General features: G+C 35.2%; 1 protein-coding gene across 1 annotated transcript; it reads right to left on the bottom strand.

The window, feature by feature from the left end:
- Window positions 1–5,072: 5,072 nt before the first annotated feature.
- On the bottom strand, window positions 5,073–14,533 carry LOC110094426 (uncharacterized protein At5g50100, chloroplastic; the record flags this gene model as incomplete). Its single annotated transcript, XM_028700407.1, is given in 4 exon segments — window positions 5,073–5,138; window positions 11,360–11,416; window positions 12,553–12,660; window positions 14,397–14,533. Coding segments are annotated over 4 exon segments (368 nt in total), but the record flags the coding sequence as incomplete, so codon positions are not given.
- Between the last annotated feature and the right edge of the window lie 729 nt (window positions 14,534–15,262).

The following is a 15,262-nucleotide window of genomic DNA, read 5'->3' as shown; positions in this document are numbered from 1 at the left end:
ATCTTTTCAGTACATTCACCACTGGTGCATGTAGGTAAGTAGATGTATTTATTTACATATTAAAATTAACTTCAGGATACTGCATTTACTGAAGTCTTTTTACATCTATCCATCAGTGGCATGTGGCACATACATCTGTCTTTGTAAAGAGATCGTATGTGTTGCAGATCTTCCTTTCTTGATTGTAGAAGGCTGATATATCTGACTGTTGCTGAGTGGTCATTGACTGTATGGGTGATTTAGCATCCACTACTCATTAATGGTCATCACCCATAAGTGAACTTCTATACGAGTGAGGACTCCTCGTCGTTCATTTGTGAATGTTCACATTCATCATACACATCACTATGTTCATTTGTAGGAAATTCCATGTACTGATTGTAAGCATACTTTAGAACTCCTTCATGTTTGCTCGTGGAAAACACATTGGGTGTGCAACGAATCTTTTACAGTAGATCATATGAGTTTGTATGCTCGTATGCCTTTGCACTTGTTACATATCGAATACCCTCCATTTGTAAGACTCAATATATTTGACTTCATTTTGCTCTTATATTCATAACAGATGAGCATAATTATTTGCATATAAACGAGCCATATTGAATATTACAAGTCTTCTACTATCATAGCTTGCTTGATGACATTTGTATTTGGTTAGGAATTCATGATGGCTCGTTAATGTTCATTAGAGATTTCATGCCACAGCTTCTAGGTAGAGATCTTATTGATCTATCCTTGCAAGCAAGTTGTGTTATCCTCTTAGGAGCATCATGTTTTGTCATGAGATTTGATTATATTATTGCTTAAGAGAAATTCCTTTGCTCCCCCTTCATCATGTTTTGTCATGTTCGTTCATATGGCAAGTCTAGGTCCTCACTTGGTTCAAACCAAGTTCATGTGAGTTCAAATAAGTTCACTTTGGGTCCATGTCTTGTTCAAGTTCAATGTCCACAAGTTTGAGTTCAAGATCATGTTCATTATGCTTAAGTTATGATTCATTTGGGTTTGATTTCAATTAAATAGATTGAATCAAGTCCACAAGTCCAATTTGTTCTAAGTCCTTGTTTGTATTTCAGACAAAATTTCGGCAGCCTCCCGGCGTCTCCCCCATTTAGGGCAAAAACCAAGAGGCCGCCTACCCGCCACGTCAATAAAGACGTGCACGGTTGGTGTTGGTGAGACACCGCGGCGGTTGTATTTTTTTGTTTTCTCCCAACGCGCAATAAAGGCGTGCAATGGGGTTTTATAAAAAAGCATTTTTTTGAAAAAAAAAAGCAATTTTTGATTTCCCCCGCCCTGGCGGTACTTAAAAGTGACCCGTTTCGCCACACGTGCCGCCACCGGGGTTCCATCCCTACCACGGCCAAATAAAGGCGTGCTATAGGACAGTTCTCCAAATTTGCCACGAATATTGAAGCAAGGTTTGAGTTAGAAGAGTACGACCTCCACGGGTTGTCGTGATTGACACGTGTCACGAGGGGTCATGCACCTACCTCGTTGTACGGTGTCCGCACGGGTTCCCTCCTACCGGCCACTAAAGGCGTGCTTAGGTGGTTTTACCGGTTCCGGACACGAGACATCGATGAAGAGAGTGGGGGGAAGGCATTTTTTTATAATTATAATTTAATTATATTTAATAAACAATTAATCATAACTAATTATAATTCAATAATTAATTAATTATTAATAAAAAATAATTAATTTATAATTAAACTAGCTTAATTATAATTAAACTAGTTATTATAATTAATTATAATTAATAACAAACCAATTAAGATTAATGAAATAATTAAATATAATAACTGAAATTTAATTAAATTTGTAATTAATTATGGTTATCTTTAATTAATAATAGTTAATTATAAATAATAATAATTTATTAATTAAGATATAAAATATAATTAATTATAATTAATTTAACATTAATCATAATTGATAATATTTAAATTAATCATATTGTAATTAATTTATAATAATTATTTATAATTAATAAGCATTAATGTATAAAATAATTAATAAATAATTTTCTTTCAATTAAGATTAAGGACAATTAAATATAAATTAATGAGATTAATCTCAATTAATAATCAATTTTAATTATTTATAATTTAATAATAATTAATTATAAATACTCATAATTAATTAGATAGGAATCATGTATGATTTGAGTAGGATTAACAGAGAATTAAACTCTCTGTTAACAAAGAGTTTAATTTCTCTGTTTTAGGGATTTGGCCGAAGAAGCACGCATAAGGGAGAAAGTTAACCTTCACAGCCAGCAAGCTCCCTTATTGTTTCCGATCAAACAGGGAAGGAGGGCCACCGAAGAAGCAAAGTCGAGCAGCCACAGGGGATCGGGTAAGGCTCTTATATGGACTCGGTTAGGGCAGAGAGGGAGCTACGGGTCAAGGCAGAGGAGGAGAGGGCGGCAGCTGCTTGGGATCGCCTGGGAGGTTGGATCGGGCAAGGCTGCAGGTAGGGGCGACCGACCCTCTCTCTTTCTCTCTCTCTGGATGGATGAAAGGAAGCCGGCGGGATCTGGAGATGGTTGCGGCTCGATGGAGATCGGAGGAGGGAGACGGGATGGGGAAGTGTCGTGGAAGCAGCGACTTGGAAGCAGAGGTTTCGTATGGGGAGAGTGTCGAAAAGAACCCAGAGCTTCTACTTCGTTTGCTCGATATTTAAAGGCGAGAATGGGAGTGGGATCGAGGTTATCGTCGCAGGATTCGCGCAAGATTTGTGCGAGGAGACGCGAATCAGCTCTGCTAGCGCCGAACAGCTGACATTTCAGCGGGTTTTGAGCGGGATTTTTGGATCCAACGGAGCAGAGGTATGATTTGGTATTATACATTGGTCAACAATAACTTTGTTCTATATCCATCTTAAAATTTTCATGTTCATTTGTCATACTCAATTCATCTATGACTCCTTAACTGCTTGACATTTTGATTCATACAATATGAATTGACAAATGTAATCTAATAAAACTTATCTTTAAATCTCTGTGATATTCATTTATCACATAGTAGATACACCCAAGGAAAATCTCCATTTGAACCAATCTCAACTTCAAAGTTTACATCCCATACACATTTTTTTGATAATATATTCAAGAAATTAAAACCTATTTGTAATATTCTGATGAATAATAATAATAATAATAATAATAATAATAATGAACAGACTAAAGTCAGTTTAACCGAATTGATTGTGTCGGTTCTGCCGCGAGGAAGATGATAGGGTTTCACCTCTTTATAATCGAGGGGAACCGAGAGAAATAACGAGAGAGATCAAAGTGTGTGTTTATCAACCAAGTTAGAAATCAAGGGGAAGAGACAGAATATGCAATTGGGAACAATTGAGTGGGCATGAGCAAGCCGGCGTGCTTGTCTAAATGAGAGCATAAGCCGTTCGTGAGGTTGGTGACAAAGCAGTACATGAGGCTAGTGAGATCAAGCATCTTGCTTCCTATGATGACGAGAGGGAAAGAGAATGGACATCACAAGAGCAAGAGAGAAAGATCGAAGGGTTTTGCTCCTTAATCGCAAGATGGAGAACTAGGAAACCAAAGGACTCTTGTTTTTTGTTTCGACCTTATAACTTCGTGATAGACAAGAAGCACAGGGAGAGTAAATAAATCGTCATTCTAGTTGTACTAGTGTCACTATGGATGTTTTTACCAATATGATGGAAGCAAAAACACAACATATTCAAAATTCTCAATCTCAAGCCATTAGAAGTGGGGGAGCAACAATAGATAAATATTTGAAGTTAATCCAAGATTTGAGGACACCCCTCTTTTCTAGAACTGGATGACCAATCGAAACCGAGAACTAGATGATAAAGGTAGAGAAGATTATTAAGGTATGCCTTTCCTTCATGAAAGAAGGGTAATATTTGTTGCTTTTGCTTTCGAGAGTGAAGCAGAAAGATAATGGTAAGGGCAATCACAAAATAAAATTGGCGAATAACCTGGCTACTTCATAAAATAAGATAAAATAAGATGATTTTGTGAAGTCTTTTTAGAGTGGTTTTCTCTCTTTCTATGATGAGACAATTGAAAAACATATTCAATATATTAGTGCAAAGAGACCAAAAGCAAGTAAGCGTGGGAGAGAACAATCAAGAGATAGAGAGGGAGAGCGTGTGAGATAGATGATGAGAAAAGGGATTGAACCGGCGAGAGATAAGAAACAAGTAAACAAGCGAGAGGAACCAAGTTTGAGCAAGCACAACAAACAACGGGTTCGACCACACAGACCAAGCCTTGTATGAGTAGAGTGTCAGTTGTTCAACACAAAAAGCTAAGGCAATCCTTCATTTCCTTCCTTCAAACTCAGAAGTTTTATTGTCTTCTATAAACTCTAGATTTAGTTTATAACCAAAGACATTTTTATTAGGGTTTCTATAAGAGTAAAACCAATTAAGATAATTCAGTGTTTTGCAAAAAAAGAAGAAAATTGAGATATGCACAAAAAATAGAAACTTCGAATTTTTATAAATAAAATCCAAAATTTTCAACTTATAGATAAAATTAAGGAAAAGTTGTAAGTTCAAGTAAATGTTTTATAGATTATAAATCTTTTATATATATATATATATATATATATAAAATTTAAAAGAGCAAAATAAGGAATATTTAAATATTATATAATGTATATTTAAAAATAAATTAAAAGCTTGATAGTCTAAATTTAATAATCTGTTAAAGATAATTAAGGAGTCGCAAACCCTGATTACTTTAATGTATTTAAATAAAAGTAAGGGTTAATCAAATACTATTTATATAATTGAGTGGAAGTACAATTAATCTAGTTAAAGAAAATATTTATTATAACAAGAGAATTATTATAAAATAGAGGTGTGTGTGTGTGTGTATATATATATAAATAGTGGCTCTTTTTAGATTGGATGACTATATGGTTGGAAAATTTTGATGATCTTTTGAAAACACTTGTGTAAAGTAAAAATATTTAAATTTTCAGTCCTATCGTCTGTTCTTGCCTTTATATTCCAAACTGCCAAGCCGAGTCATGACATCTTACTATTAACCAAATAAGCAATTGACTTACCGGCTTATATTTTGTAATAGCATAGACCCATCCAAGGCCAACTTCCTCATAAAGCCTTCTGAAGGCCTGCACGGAACCATTGATAAGATTGCAAATGTCCTCATAAACAAAAATACAGTTTCTTCAGACGTGAACCATGCCAGTTATAAAATCATGGACCTATATGCTTTCAAAACCTAATAAATAGCATAGAAATTTTGTTCAGTTAGCATAGACAAAATGAATTAGAAAGTTACCCCAAATTTTTAAGAACCTACATACCTGTGGTTCCCAATGATTTTGGCAGACAAATATACATATATTCATCAGTTTATATAGTAGGAATGGCCAAAGGCAATGAAAATCCTTATTTTATTATTTTAATATGTGACTGTGAAAGTAAAGAGGTTAGGAACGGAGAGAAATATTTTCTTCATAGCAAGAAACAACTCAAAGAAAAAATTGACAAGTATAAGTTTGTATGATTAGTTGAAGAGAATATTGGGCATAGAAAGACTTACCTGCATTTAAGTTCGCAAGTATGAACCCAATCAGTCAACTTATTCCTAATCCATTATGTAATTTCTAAGGATAAGTTGGTCATAGCTGGTTTGATTATTATAAATCGATTAAACTATAAAACCCAAAAAGAAAGAGGAAGATTTTGATATGGGAACGGGATGACCAGCATTCCAATTATGAACTAAATATGCATGTCAAACAAGGTTATCAGTTATCACCTTCATATAACCTACCAATCCAGAACGTCTTATAGCCTACATACTCTAGATGACCAAATCATAAGCTGTCAACTTAAAATTACCACATATGATACCATGCATATACAACAAAGCTTTCCAGTGTTAGTGATAAAAGAGATTTCATAATGCAACTATAATGGTGCAATGAATGTACATCATATAAAAAAATAAGGCCTCGCGTATTATAGACCCCTAAAACTTGCTTACCTTTTTAGCTGCAAACCAAATATTATGAGAATTACAACTCAAAAAATTATGAAATAATGAAATAAATCCAGAGAAACCAATGAGAAATTTGAACCACGGTAAATCATTGAGCAATTGAATTCTTTTCGCTACAACTAGAATTTCAGTTGTATCAAACTTAAACAAAATCAATAACTTTAATAAAAAGTTAAAAAGATATTAATAAGAAAAGAAGTAAAAGAAAGAGTTCACCAAAGAAAAGCCAAACCTCATGTCGTACAAAGAGATGGCTATCCCTGAAATAAGATAGTCACACTCAAAAGAATCATAAATTCAACTTACATAAACACACAACAACAACAAGCCTTTATCCCACTACATGGGGTCAGCTACATGAATCTTTTTTCTCCATTGTGTCTTATTAAGAGTCAAATTCTTAATTAAATCTAATAAAAAAAGCAACTTACACACACAAGATAGAAAACTAAAATTAAAAATTTTGTCAAATAAAAGTTGAATATTTACACGTCTCAAATCATTTATTTATAAAATTCTCATCCCCATCTTGATAGATATATGATTGGCACAAAAACAATTCATCACAATTCCATAATCTTAAAATTCGAAGTAGATATCATCCAAAAAAATTCAAACCATTAATTTTAAAGGCCCCCTCTAATAGTAATGCCTTATAATATCCTATGTCAACACTTATCCCTCCATAGTTTAGGGCAACTTCAATGGTATATACTTATCCCAAAATTATTTAATATGTAATACGTTACGACCGGTCCAATAGAGATGGACCTGCAGCCGGTCCAGCAACAAGGAACCGGACCAGCTGGGATGTGCGAATTAACAAGAATTTCGACCCCCTTTTGGCAATTATCCCATATGCTAGGAGGAGGATTAAGGGAGAAATTAATGAAGGAAATTTGAGTTAAACGTAGGGAGGGAATTAATTAAGGCCGGAGATATTTTAGGGCTATTTTGGGGGGTAAAGTGGGAGCTTATATGGGGATTGTTGTTTTGTATAAAGGCATGTTTTTTGATTGAGTTTTTACTGTTGTAGTTTTATGTGAGGCTTCCTAGCAACGTCTAGGTTAATTGGGAGAGACGATCTACCTCTCTAATTATAGATCGCTTGTATCTTATTTTTCTTGTTGAGTATTAATCCAAAATCAAACACTATTCCTCAATTTCCTGCAAATTTTCTATTGTTTTCTATTATGTTCTCGCTTGTTTTACTCCACGGCATATCAAATTGGTATCAGAGCCGTGTCCTAAACCAAAATCGCATTTCTCCTCGCTGAAATATGCGGCATAATTCCTTCTATTTGTTGATTTTGTTGATTGAAGACCGTTCATCGTTTTTTTTTTTGCGGTTTGAAACCTAGACCCATGAATGAAAGTAAAGAAGGAGGCGTTGGAAGGAGAGATGGAACAACTTAGGGTTGAGATGTAGGAGAAACATTCCGGCAATGAGAAAAGATTTTTCGGATTGGTGGGAAGGTTTTCCTCCATGGAGAGCCATTTTAGAAACATGGAAGGCATGATCAAAAAATTGATTGAGATGCAATCGAAGGCTTCACTAGCTATTCCTAGGGCGGATTGAAAGGGGAAGACAATTCAGGAAGATGTTGATGAAGTGGAGAGCATTTTACCTCAAGAACCAATAAGGGGGATGCCGATGGGAGTTGCATCGGGGTATCTGGAAGACAGGGCAGCGAGAAGAGGGGAATTTGATTTTTTTTTTTTTTTGAGACAACCTAGGCAGGCAGGAAGGTGGATCGAAGGAAGCAATGGGTGGGCCGAGCCATGGGGTTCAAATCCTCTAAGGGAAGAAGGGAGAGAATCACACCACCATTATATAAGAGGAACCAACAGTGGGAGAAACCTATGGGGTATGGATGTGAGATTGAGGAAGTTAAATATGCTAATCTTTGAAGGGGAAGATGCTCAGGGATGGGTATCCTGAGTGGAGCGTTACTTTGCTATCAATGGGCCGACGAAAGAAGAAAAACTCATGGCGGTGAGTCAATTATTGGGTCAGGTGACCGGAGGCGAAAAATAAGTTCAGAAATCCAATAAAAATTTGCCGCGTCACATGCGCTTTTGACTGCGCTTTTGACTTGCGCTTTAGTTGCGTTTTACTTGCGCTTTACCTGCGCTTTACCTGCACTTTACTTGCGCTTTTTGACTTGCGCTTTACTTGCGTTTTTACCTGCGCTTTACATGCGCTTTACTTGCGCTTTACTTGCGCTTTACCTGCGCTTAATTTAAAATAATATTTTATTAATATCCAGACCTATCTCCGCGTCCGGTCACCTAACCCAATAATTTACCTTATATTTGAAAGGGAAAACCCTAGCATGGTTCCAATGGAGAGAGGATAGATATCCGATCTACTCATGGGGAGAATTTAAGGAGTGTTTGTTGGAACATTTCTGAGCCATTCGGAAAGGAGACCTCCATGAGCAATTCTATGCCTTGACTCAAGAGAGTACAATTATGAAGTATCGGGAGAAGTTTGAGCTACTGTCGAGAAGATGAAGGGGAATATCTGAGGAAGGATTGGAAGGAAATTTCATGAAGGGCCTTCGGTAAGACATAAGGGTAGAGTTCAGGATACTGAGGCCTAGAGGGCACACCGAGACAATGGAGTTAGCACAAAGGGTGAAGGCAAACATCAGAGGGAGAAGACCAGCCAGAGCAACCCTATGGGAGGGGCTTATAGGAACACCTCTATGACCTTGGCACCGAATACCCAAACAGTGTCATTTCAGAGGGAAGTACATAAGGAGAAAAGCCCTGGAGATCGTCTTAGAGGCAATTTCAAATGTCTAACAAAAGCAAGAGTGCGGGATAGGCGGGCAAAAGAGTTATGCTTCAGGTGTGATGAGAGATTTACACCTGGGCATAGGTGCAAGAATCGATCCCTTCAAGTTTTGATGGCATGTGAAGGGAAAGAGGAGAGCGAGGATGAGTTGGAGTGAGTATTAGAGGAGACAAAGCAGTTGCATTTGGATGTGACGGAGGTTTCCTTGAACTCTGTGATGGGATTTACTCCAAATCATACCATGAAAGTAAGGGGGCAATTTGGAGAGAAGTTTGTGGTAGTCTTGGTGGATAGCGGAACTACACATAACTTCATCTCCTCAAATTGGGTGGTTGACTGATTGAGGCTGAAGTTAGTGAGGACGAAAGGATGTGGGTTCATGATGGGAACAAGCAAGATAGAGAGGAGCATGGGAATATGTAAAGAGGTTGTGATGACCTTGCATGGTATTCAGGTGGTGGAAGACTTCCTTCCCCTGAACTTGGGAAGTACATATGTGATTTTGGGGATAAAGTGGCTACAGACTATGGGGGATATGAAGGTGAATTGGAAATTATTAACCATGGAGATACAGGTGGAGGGGAAAAAGGTAGTCCTTCAAGGAAATGATAGTTTATGCAAGATCATGGTCTCTTTAAAAATCATGCTCAGGACAATCCAGGATGCAGTCCTGGGATATTTGATAGAGTTGAAAAGCATAGAAGGGGTCCATAAACAGGAGGCAAAGGAAATTCCAGTGACGGCCCAGTAGATTTTGCAACTATATTAGGATGTATTTCAGCCATTAGTCTGGTTACCACCGCCTCGAGAGCATGAGTATGGCATTAACTTGAAAGAAGAGACTTCTCCCATCAGTGTCATACCATATCCTTACCCTCAAATCCAGAAAGATGAGATAGAGGGGCTAATCAGAGAAATGATGGAAGTAGAAATCATCAGACCTAGTGTGAGTCCCTTCTCTAGCGTGGTATTGTTGGTGAAGAAGAAGGATGGCAACTGGAGATTTTGTGTAGACCACATAGGTCTTTAAACAAGAAAACGGTGCTAGATAAGTTTCCAGTTCCCATGATAGATGAACTCTTGGATGAGTTATTTGGAGCTATGATCTTCTCCAAAATTGATTTGAAGTCGAAATACCATCAAATTAGGATGAAGACAGCATATGTGCACAAGACTGCCTTCAGGACACGTGAAGGACACTAAAAGTTCCTGGTGATACCTTTTGGCCTTACTAATGCCCCTGCCACCTTCCAGTCACTTATAAACCGAGTGTTACAACCATATCTTCAAAGGTTTGTCCTAGTATTATATTTATAACATTTTGATATACAACAGGATAAAGGCAGAACACTGGAAGCACTTGAAGACTATCATGGAGACATTGAGGGAGAATTAGTTGTTTGCCAATTGGAAAAAATGCACATTTGGGCAATTGCAGGTGGAGTATTTAGAAAATGTGGTGTCCAGAGAAGGGGTGTCAGCTAACCAATCCAAGATTCAGGCCATAATGGACTAGCCTCTTCCTAAAAACTTGAGGGAGCTACGAGGGTTCTTAGAGCTTACTGGTTACTACTGGAAGTTTGTGAAGGGATACGATACCATAGCAAGACCTTTAACGGAACAATTAAAAAAAAAATCAAGTGGGGGGAGCAGGCGAGCCTTCTAGTTTAAATTTCAAAATTTTCTTAAACATTTATTTAATAAAAAATATTAATAATTCTAATTTTAATTTCAAAAATTAATAATTCTAGTTTAAATTTAAGATCATTATAGACTAGAATTATTAATATTTTTTTTTATTAAACAAATATTTAATAATTTTTTAGAAAAAAATATTATTACTTGAATATTATATTTAATAAATAATTTAATTAAAAATGACCAAAATACCCCTTGATTTAACAATATTAACCCCAAAATTTAATTTTATGACCAACGAGACCCATTTTTAAGGAGTTGAGGGACCTAATCCCTCACAAATAGTTGAGAAACCATTTAGTCATTTTCTCTTTTTTGTAACAAGTAATTAATAAACAAAGGAAACATGAACCGAAGCCAAAATGTGCCACACCAACAGAAACAAGTCATCCTAAAGTTTGCATTCCAAACAATGGAATTAAGAAATATTATAAAAAAGAAGAAGACATTTTTAAATAAAATATAGACGTTAAAGTTAAGAGCTTGTTTAATAATTTATGAAGTTAAGAATGTCATTTTGGAGGTAATTTCATTATGAAGCCATGCAAATAATATGACATATTAAAGATGCTAGATTGTAGGAGCACAAGATACTTATAGAAGTTGATGAGAAAAAGTAAGACTGGTTTCCGGACAATATCTCCAATAGGAAAAGAAACAGAATTTGATGCATAACAGTCATCATCTTTCTTCTAATTGTATAAGAAAAAAGGAGTGACAAACAATCTAAAATTTATAAATTGCAGTATATGAGTAATTTAAAGAGGAAGGAGGTACTTCTGAACTAGTTCATGAATTTCAAGCTAAAAAAGAACAGTACATACTTCAACATTTGTGTGGATAGTTCCATCAGATTGAATTGCATGTATTTTCCCCATAACCTATAGAGTATAGGAATTCAGGAATTAGTTAAACCGAGCAATGTACAGTTCAGAAATAAAACTTTTTTTTTGAATTATGTCAGTGATGAATGCATGAGCTCATAATAAGCACTGCAGAGAAATTCATAAGCTACGGAGAAATTCATGAGCTCAAATAATGGCAAACGAAAGTTTTGCGATCTTATATATGATAATACATTTACTATTTAGGCCTACCATACATACTTCTACTGCATGCATAGACTGACCGTGCTTTGGACTAGCCGAACAAAGCCAAGTCTAGAAGGACAGTTTGCTCACTTGGGAAAGGACATTTTAGTAATTTTTCACCGTTGGGGGCATCCTATCATTTTGGATTTAACGAGGAATCATTTGCTCCTTGGCATGCCGACCAGTGCATTTGAACTTTGAAGTCAATTAGTGCATTGACAGGCTATTCGATGAATGGGCAAAGTTTGAAGCACTGTACAAGAGCCGATTAAGTTTAATTTGTTGGTCAATCTTGTTGAAATCGATATAGTTGCAGTCATTACTTAATTAAACTATCAATTGATTAATTGATTAAGCCATCAAGGGACTACTGGAGTATCATCTTGAGTAAAGAATTCCAAGTTTACATAATCAAACTCAAACTTATAGTTGGGCTTCAAGTGACCAAATCTATGTTTATTCTAATTCCCCAACCGGAGTATACTTTCAATGTTGGTGCTTTAAAAACAAGCCTTAACTCAGCTCAGCTCAACCCTGGCCATGTCAATCCTTCCCATGTCAAATTTTAATGAGTTATCAATCTTTTCACAAAAACATTAACCAAAATAATCTGGGCTTCAGTCAATCCTAGAACCATCTAATTAAACCCTGCTCAATTTGGTTTAGAGCTCCATTAAGCCTATGCCTGAACCAAGTTCAATGCCAACACATGCATCTTAAGAATGTGATACATTACATACAGTAGTTCCATTCTTTCATGGTCCCTAAAGCAAACATACAGTATTTCAAGTCCTAAACATTAAGCTTTGAAATACGATGAAGTATTTATGACATGAATGGAATTGAGAACATATTCTTTTATGAATTCATTCTATATAGCTAAAGAAAAGGACCAATTCCATGAATATTTTAACAGAAAAGCATACAGTTTTGTAGTCAAGGCCTTGATTTTCCTCAGGCAAGTAATCATCTGAACTTATGTCCACAAATTTTATTGTTCCATAAGCTTGGTTTCGTTCTCTGAGCATGTTGACCTGAAATAGAGGAACAAACAAAGAAGGAAAGCAAAGAATACTATGGAGGAAAAAAATCAAATCAAATCAAATGCTAAGGAAAATATTCATGTTTTTGTACTATAAATATGCATTTATCTACTCCTAGCCATGCATATAAATAATTGGGAGAATTGTTATGACCAGTTGTTAACTCCTGAAGGAATGTGTCCTGACTGGTAAACCAATAATAAGTTGTTGATGAAATATCATGGTCAATATGAAAAATTGCAGAGGAAATAGTTATTTATTAATGGAAAAATAGATAGATACAATATCAAGCCAAGGTAATCCATTCAGTGTACTACCATTTAATTTTTTCAAGCAATCAACCATCCAATAATCATCTTGTTATTTAATCTTTAACAACTAACATGAGTAACTCAAGTGAGCATGGTAATATTGTTAAACATAATGAAAGTTGGTAAATGATATTTCAAAAGGTGCTTAGTTTAACCCAAAAAAGATTATTACAATTGTTAAATGTAGCCATTAATAAAAATAAAATGTTAATAAGAGTAAATAACCAAAATAATCCTCAAACCATTTAACTTGTCAATTTTAATACCAATATTTTATTATTCTCCAATTTGGTCCCCCAACTTATCAATACCTAACTTTTTTAGTCTTTCCTTGGGATTTGCCTCAACTCCTTTGGATTTTCCCCAACTTATCAAACTCGATTGAAATCGTTGCATTGGAAAAATTACAACAACAACAAAAAAAAAAATTTCTTACAAGCCTAGCCTTTCCTAATTACCTTATTCCCCGTTTGGCCCCAAGCATTCGCCCAGTTCTCTGCTCCCTTCTTCCCCCAGCTCTTAAATGAGATGAAGCATTGTTTTAATATATATATATATATTATATATATATTATAATATATATAGTGGATTTAACTGAAAATGGCCTTTTAAAGCTACCACAGGAAAACTCAATAATCATTTATATATATACTAATATCCTTTGGGAAATCAAAAACATTTAATTCCTCATCAAACAAGACATGTCATCGTTAGTGGAAGACAAATGGAGGCCACAGTGCATTATTTAAGAAATAGTGAAATAATATGAACAGGAACATCAAATAAATTTTAGGATGATTGATTTAATTATTAAATTAATTTATATAACCAATTTAGATTTCACACACACACACATTATATATATATATATATTATTATATCAAAATGTATGAGCAACAATTAGTAAATATAAGATAGCAAAAAATAGGCATCATATGTGATTAGACTATGTGAAAGAAGTTAGAAAATAGGTAATGATGAGGATAAAATTTAACGAGAAAGAAAGGATAACATGGAAAAGGTGTAGATCAAATAAAATCTATAGAATTTTTGCAAAAGGACAAACAAACTGGAGTTTGGCATCTCATGAAGCAACAAGTAAATATGAATGAAGAGAAAAGATTCATAGAATAAAAAACCTTAGCAGGTATAAAACTACTGATGACGTTGAATATCCTGAAATTAGTTGGCATCAAATCAAGTCTCAATATTTCCAAACTTAAGGTTCCCAATTGAAAGAGATCGTAATTGATTATAAGCTAATTTAAATATAACTTCTTTTTATTAGCATAGAAAGATAAAGCAAATTACTTACTAGTGGGGCACATGACACAGGGCTACTTCAGATGAGAAAATACAAATTTTGAAGCTGAAAATCTTTAAACAATACACATTATATCTCTTTTAAAAACACACCTCACGCATACAAAGTGGGCATTCTCCATCGTAAAGCATTTTAATTTTCCAAGTGTTGGATAACCCTTCGTCCTTTGACTGTGTCATTTCTTTCAACTTGGACTCTGAATTTACCGCACGAATTTGAAAACTTGGAACTAAAAAACAAAACTTTATGGTGAGCTTTTTGTGACATGGCGAAACAAAATAGCTTCGATGCTATAATTCGTAAAATTAAGAAGCACAAAGTACTATGAAGCCTACTCTTTTACAATATAAACATAATAATGGATCAGTTAATTTCCAAGACAACAACTCGAAAGGCTTTGAAATAACAATAAAAGCAGAACTGCAGAAGAGTTTGCTAAATAGTTCTTCAAAAAGAGTCTTTAAAATTACATACATACTTAGGGCCATCTAGCATAACCAGCTTCATCTTAGCTCACTCTGAAAACCAAAGCCATGCAGCACCTTAGTCTCTCTCTTCAGAGAAACACATTCATGATCATTTATAGCAAAATACACAATAGCTGCATTCTCTTCTTTAACTTTTAAAGCCTTGGCCATATGAGAGACTATATAGTTCATGAAATTAAAGACAATATATTTAGAGTTTTCATGTAAGTCTAGGCAAGTTAAGCTCACTAGTCACTAGTCACACTAAACCTTCATGAAGTAGAGCTTTGTGCATAGCAGACTTGTTGATGACAGAAATCCACTTAGTTCAGCCTTGAGCTTTTCGCGAACTTTTGGATAATTTTCTTCGGTCCTTTGCTTTGTGCTTTAACGGACTTGTTGAAGAAAAATTCCTTCGATCCTCTGCTTTGTGCTTTACGGATTTGTTGAAGGATTTGCAGGTTCTGGATTTGATGGATAATACCGAATGT

This window comes from Dendrobium catenatum, unplaced genomic scaffold (assembly GCF_001605985.2).
Source record: "Dendrobium catenatum unplaced genomic scaffold, ASM160598v2 fragScaff_scaffold_1514, whole genome shotgun sequence".
In the NCBI taxonomy this organism is placed as follows: Eukaryota; Viridiplantae; Streptophyta; class Magnoliopsida; order Asparagales; family Orchidaceae; genus Dendrobium; species Dendrobium catenatum.
Note: the sequence above shows the minus strand (reverse complement) of the source record. Positions and strands in the feature narration are given on the sequence as shown.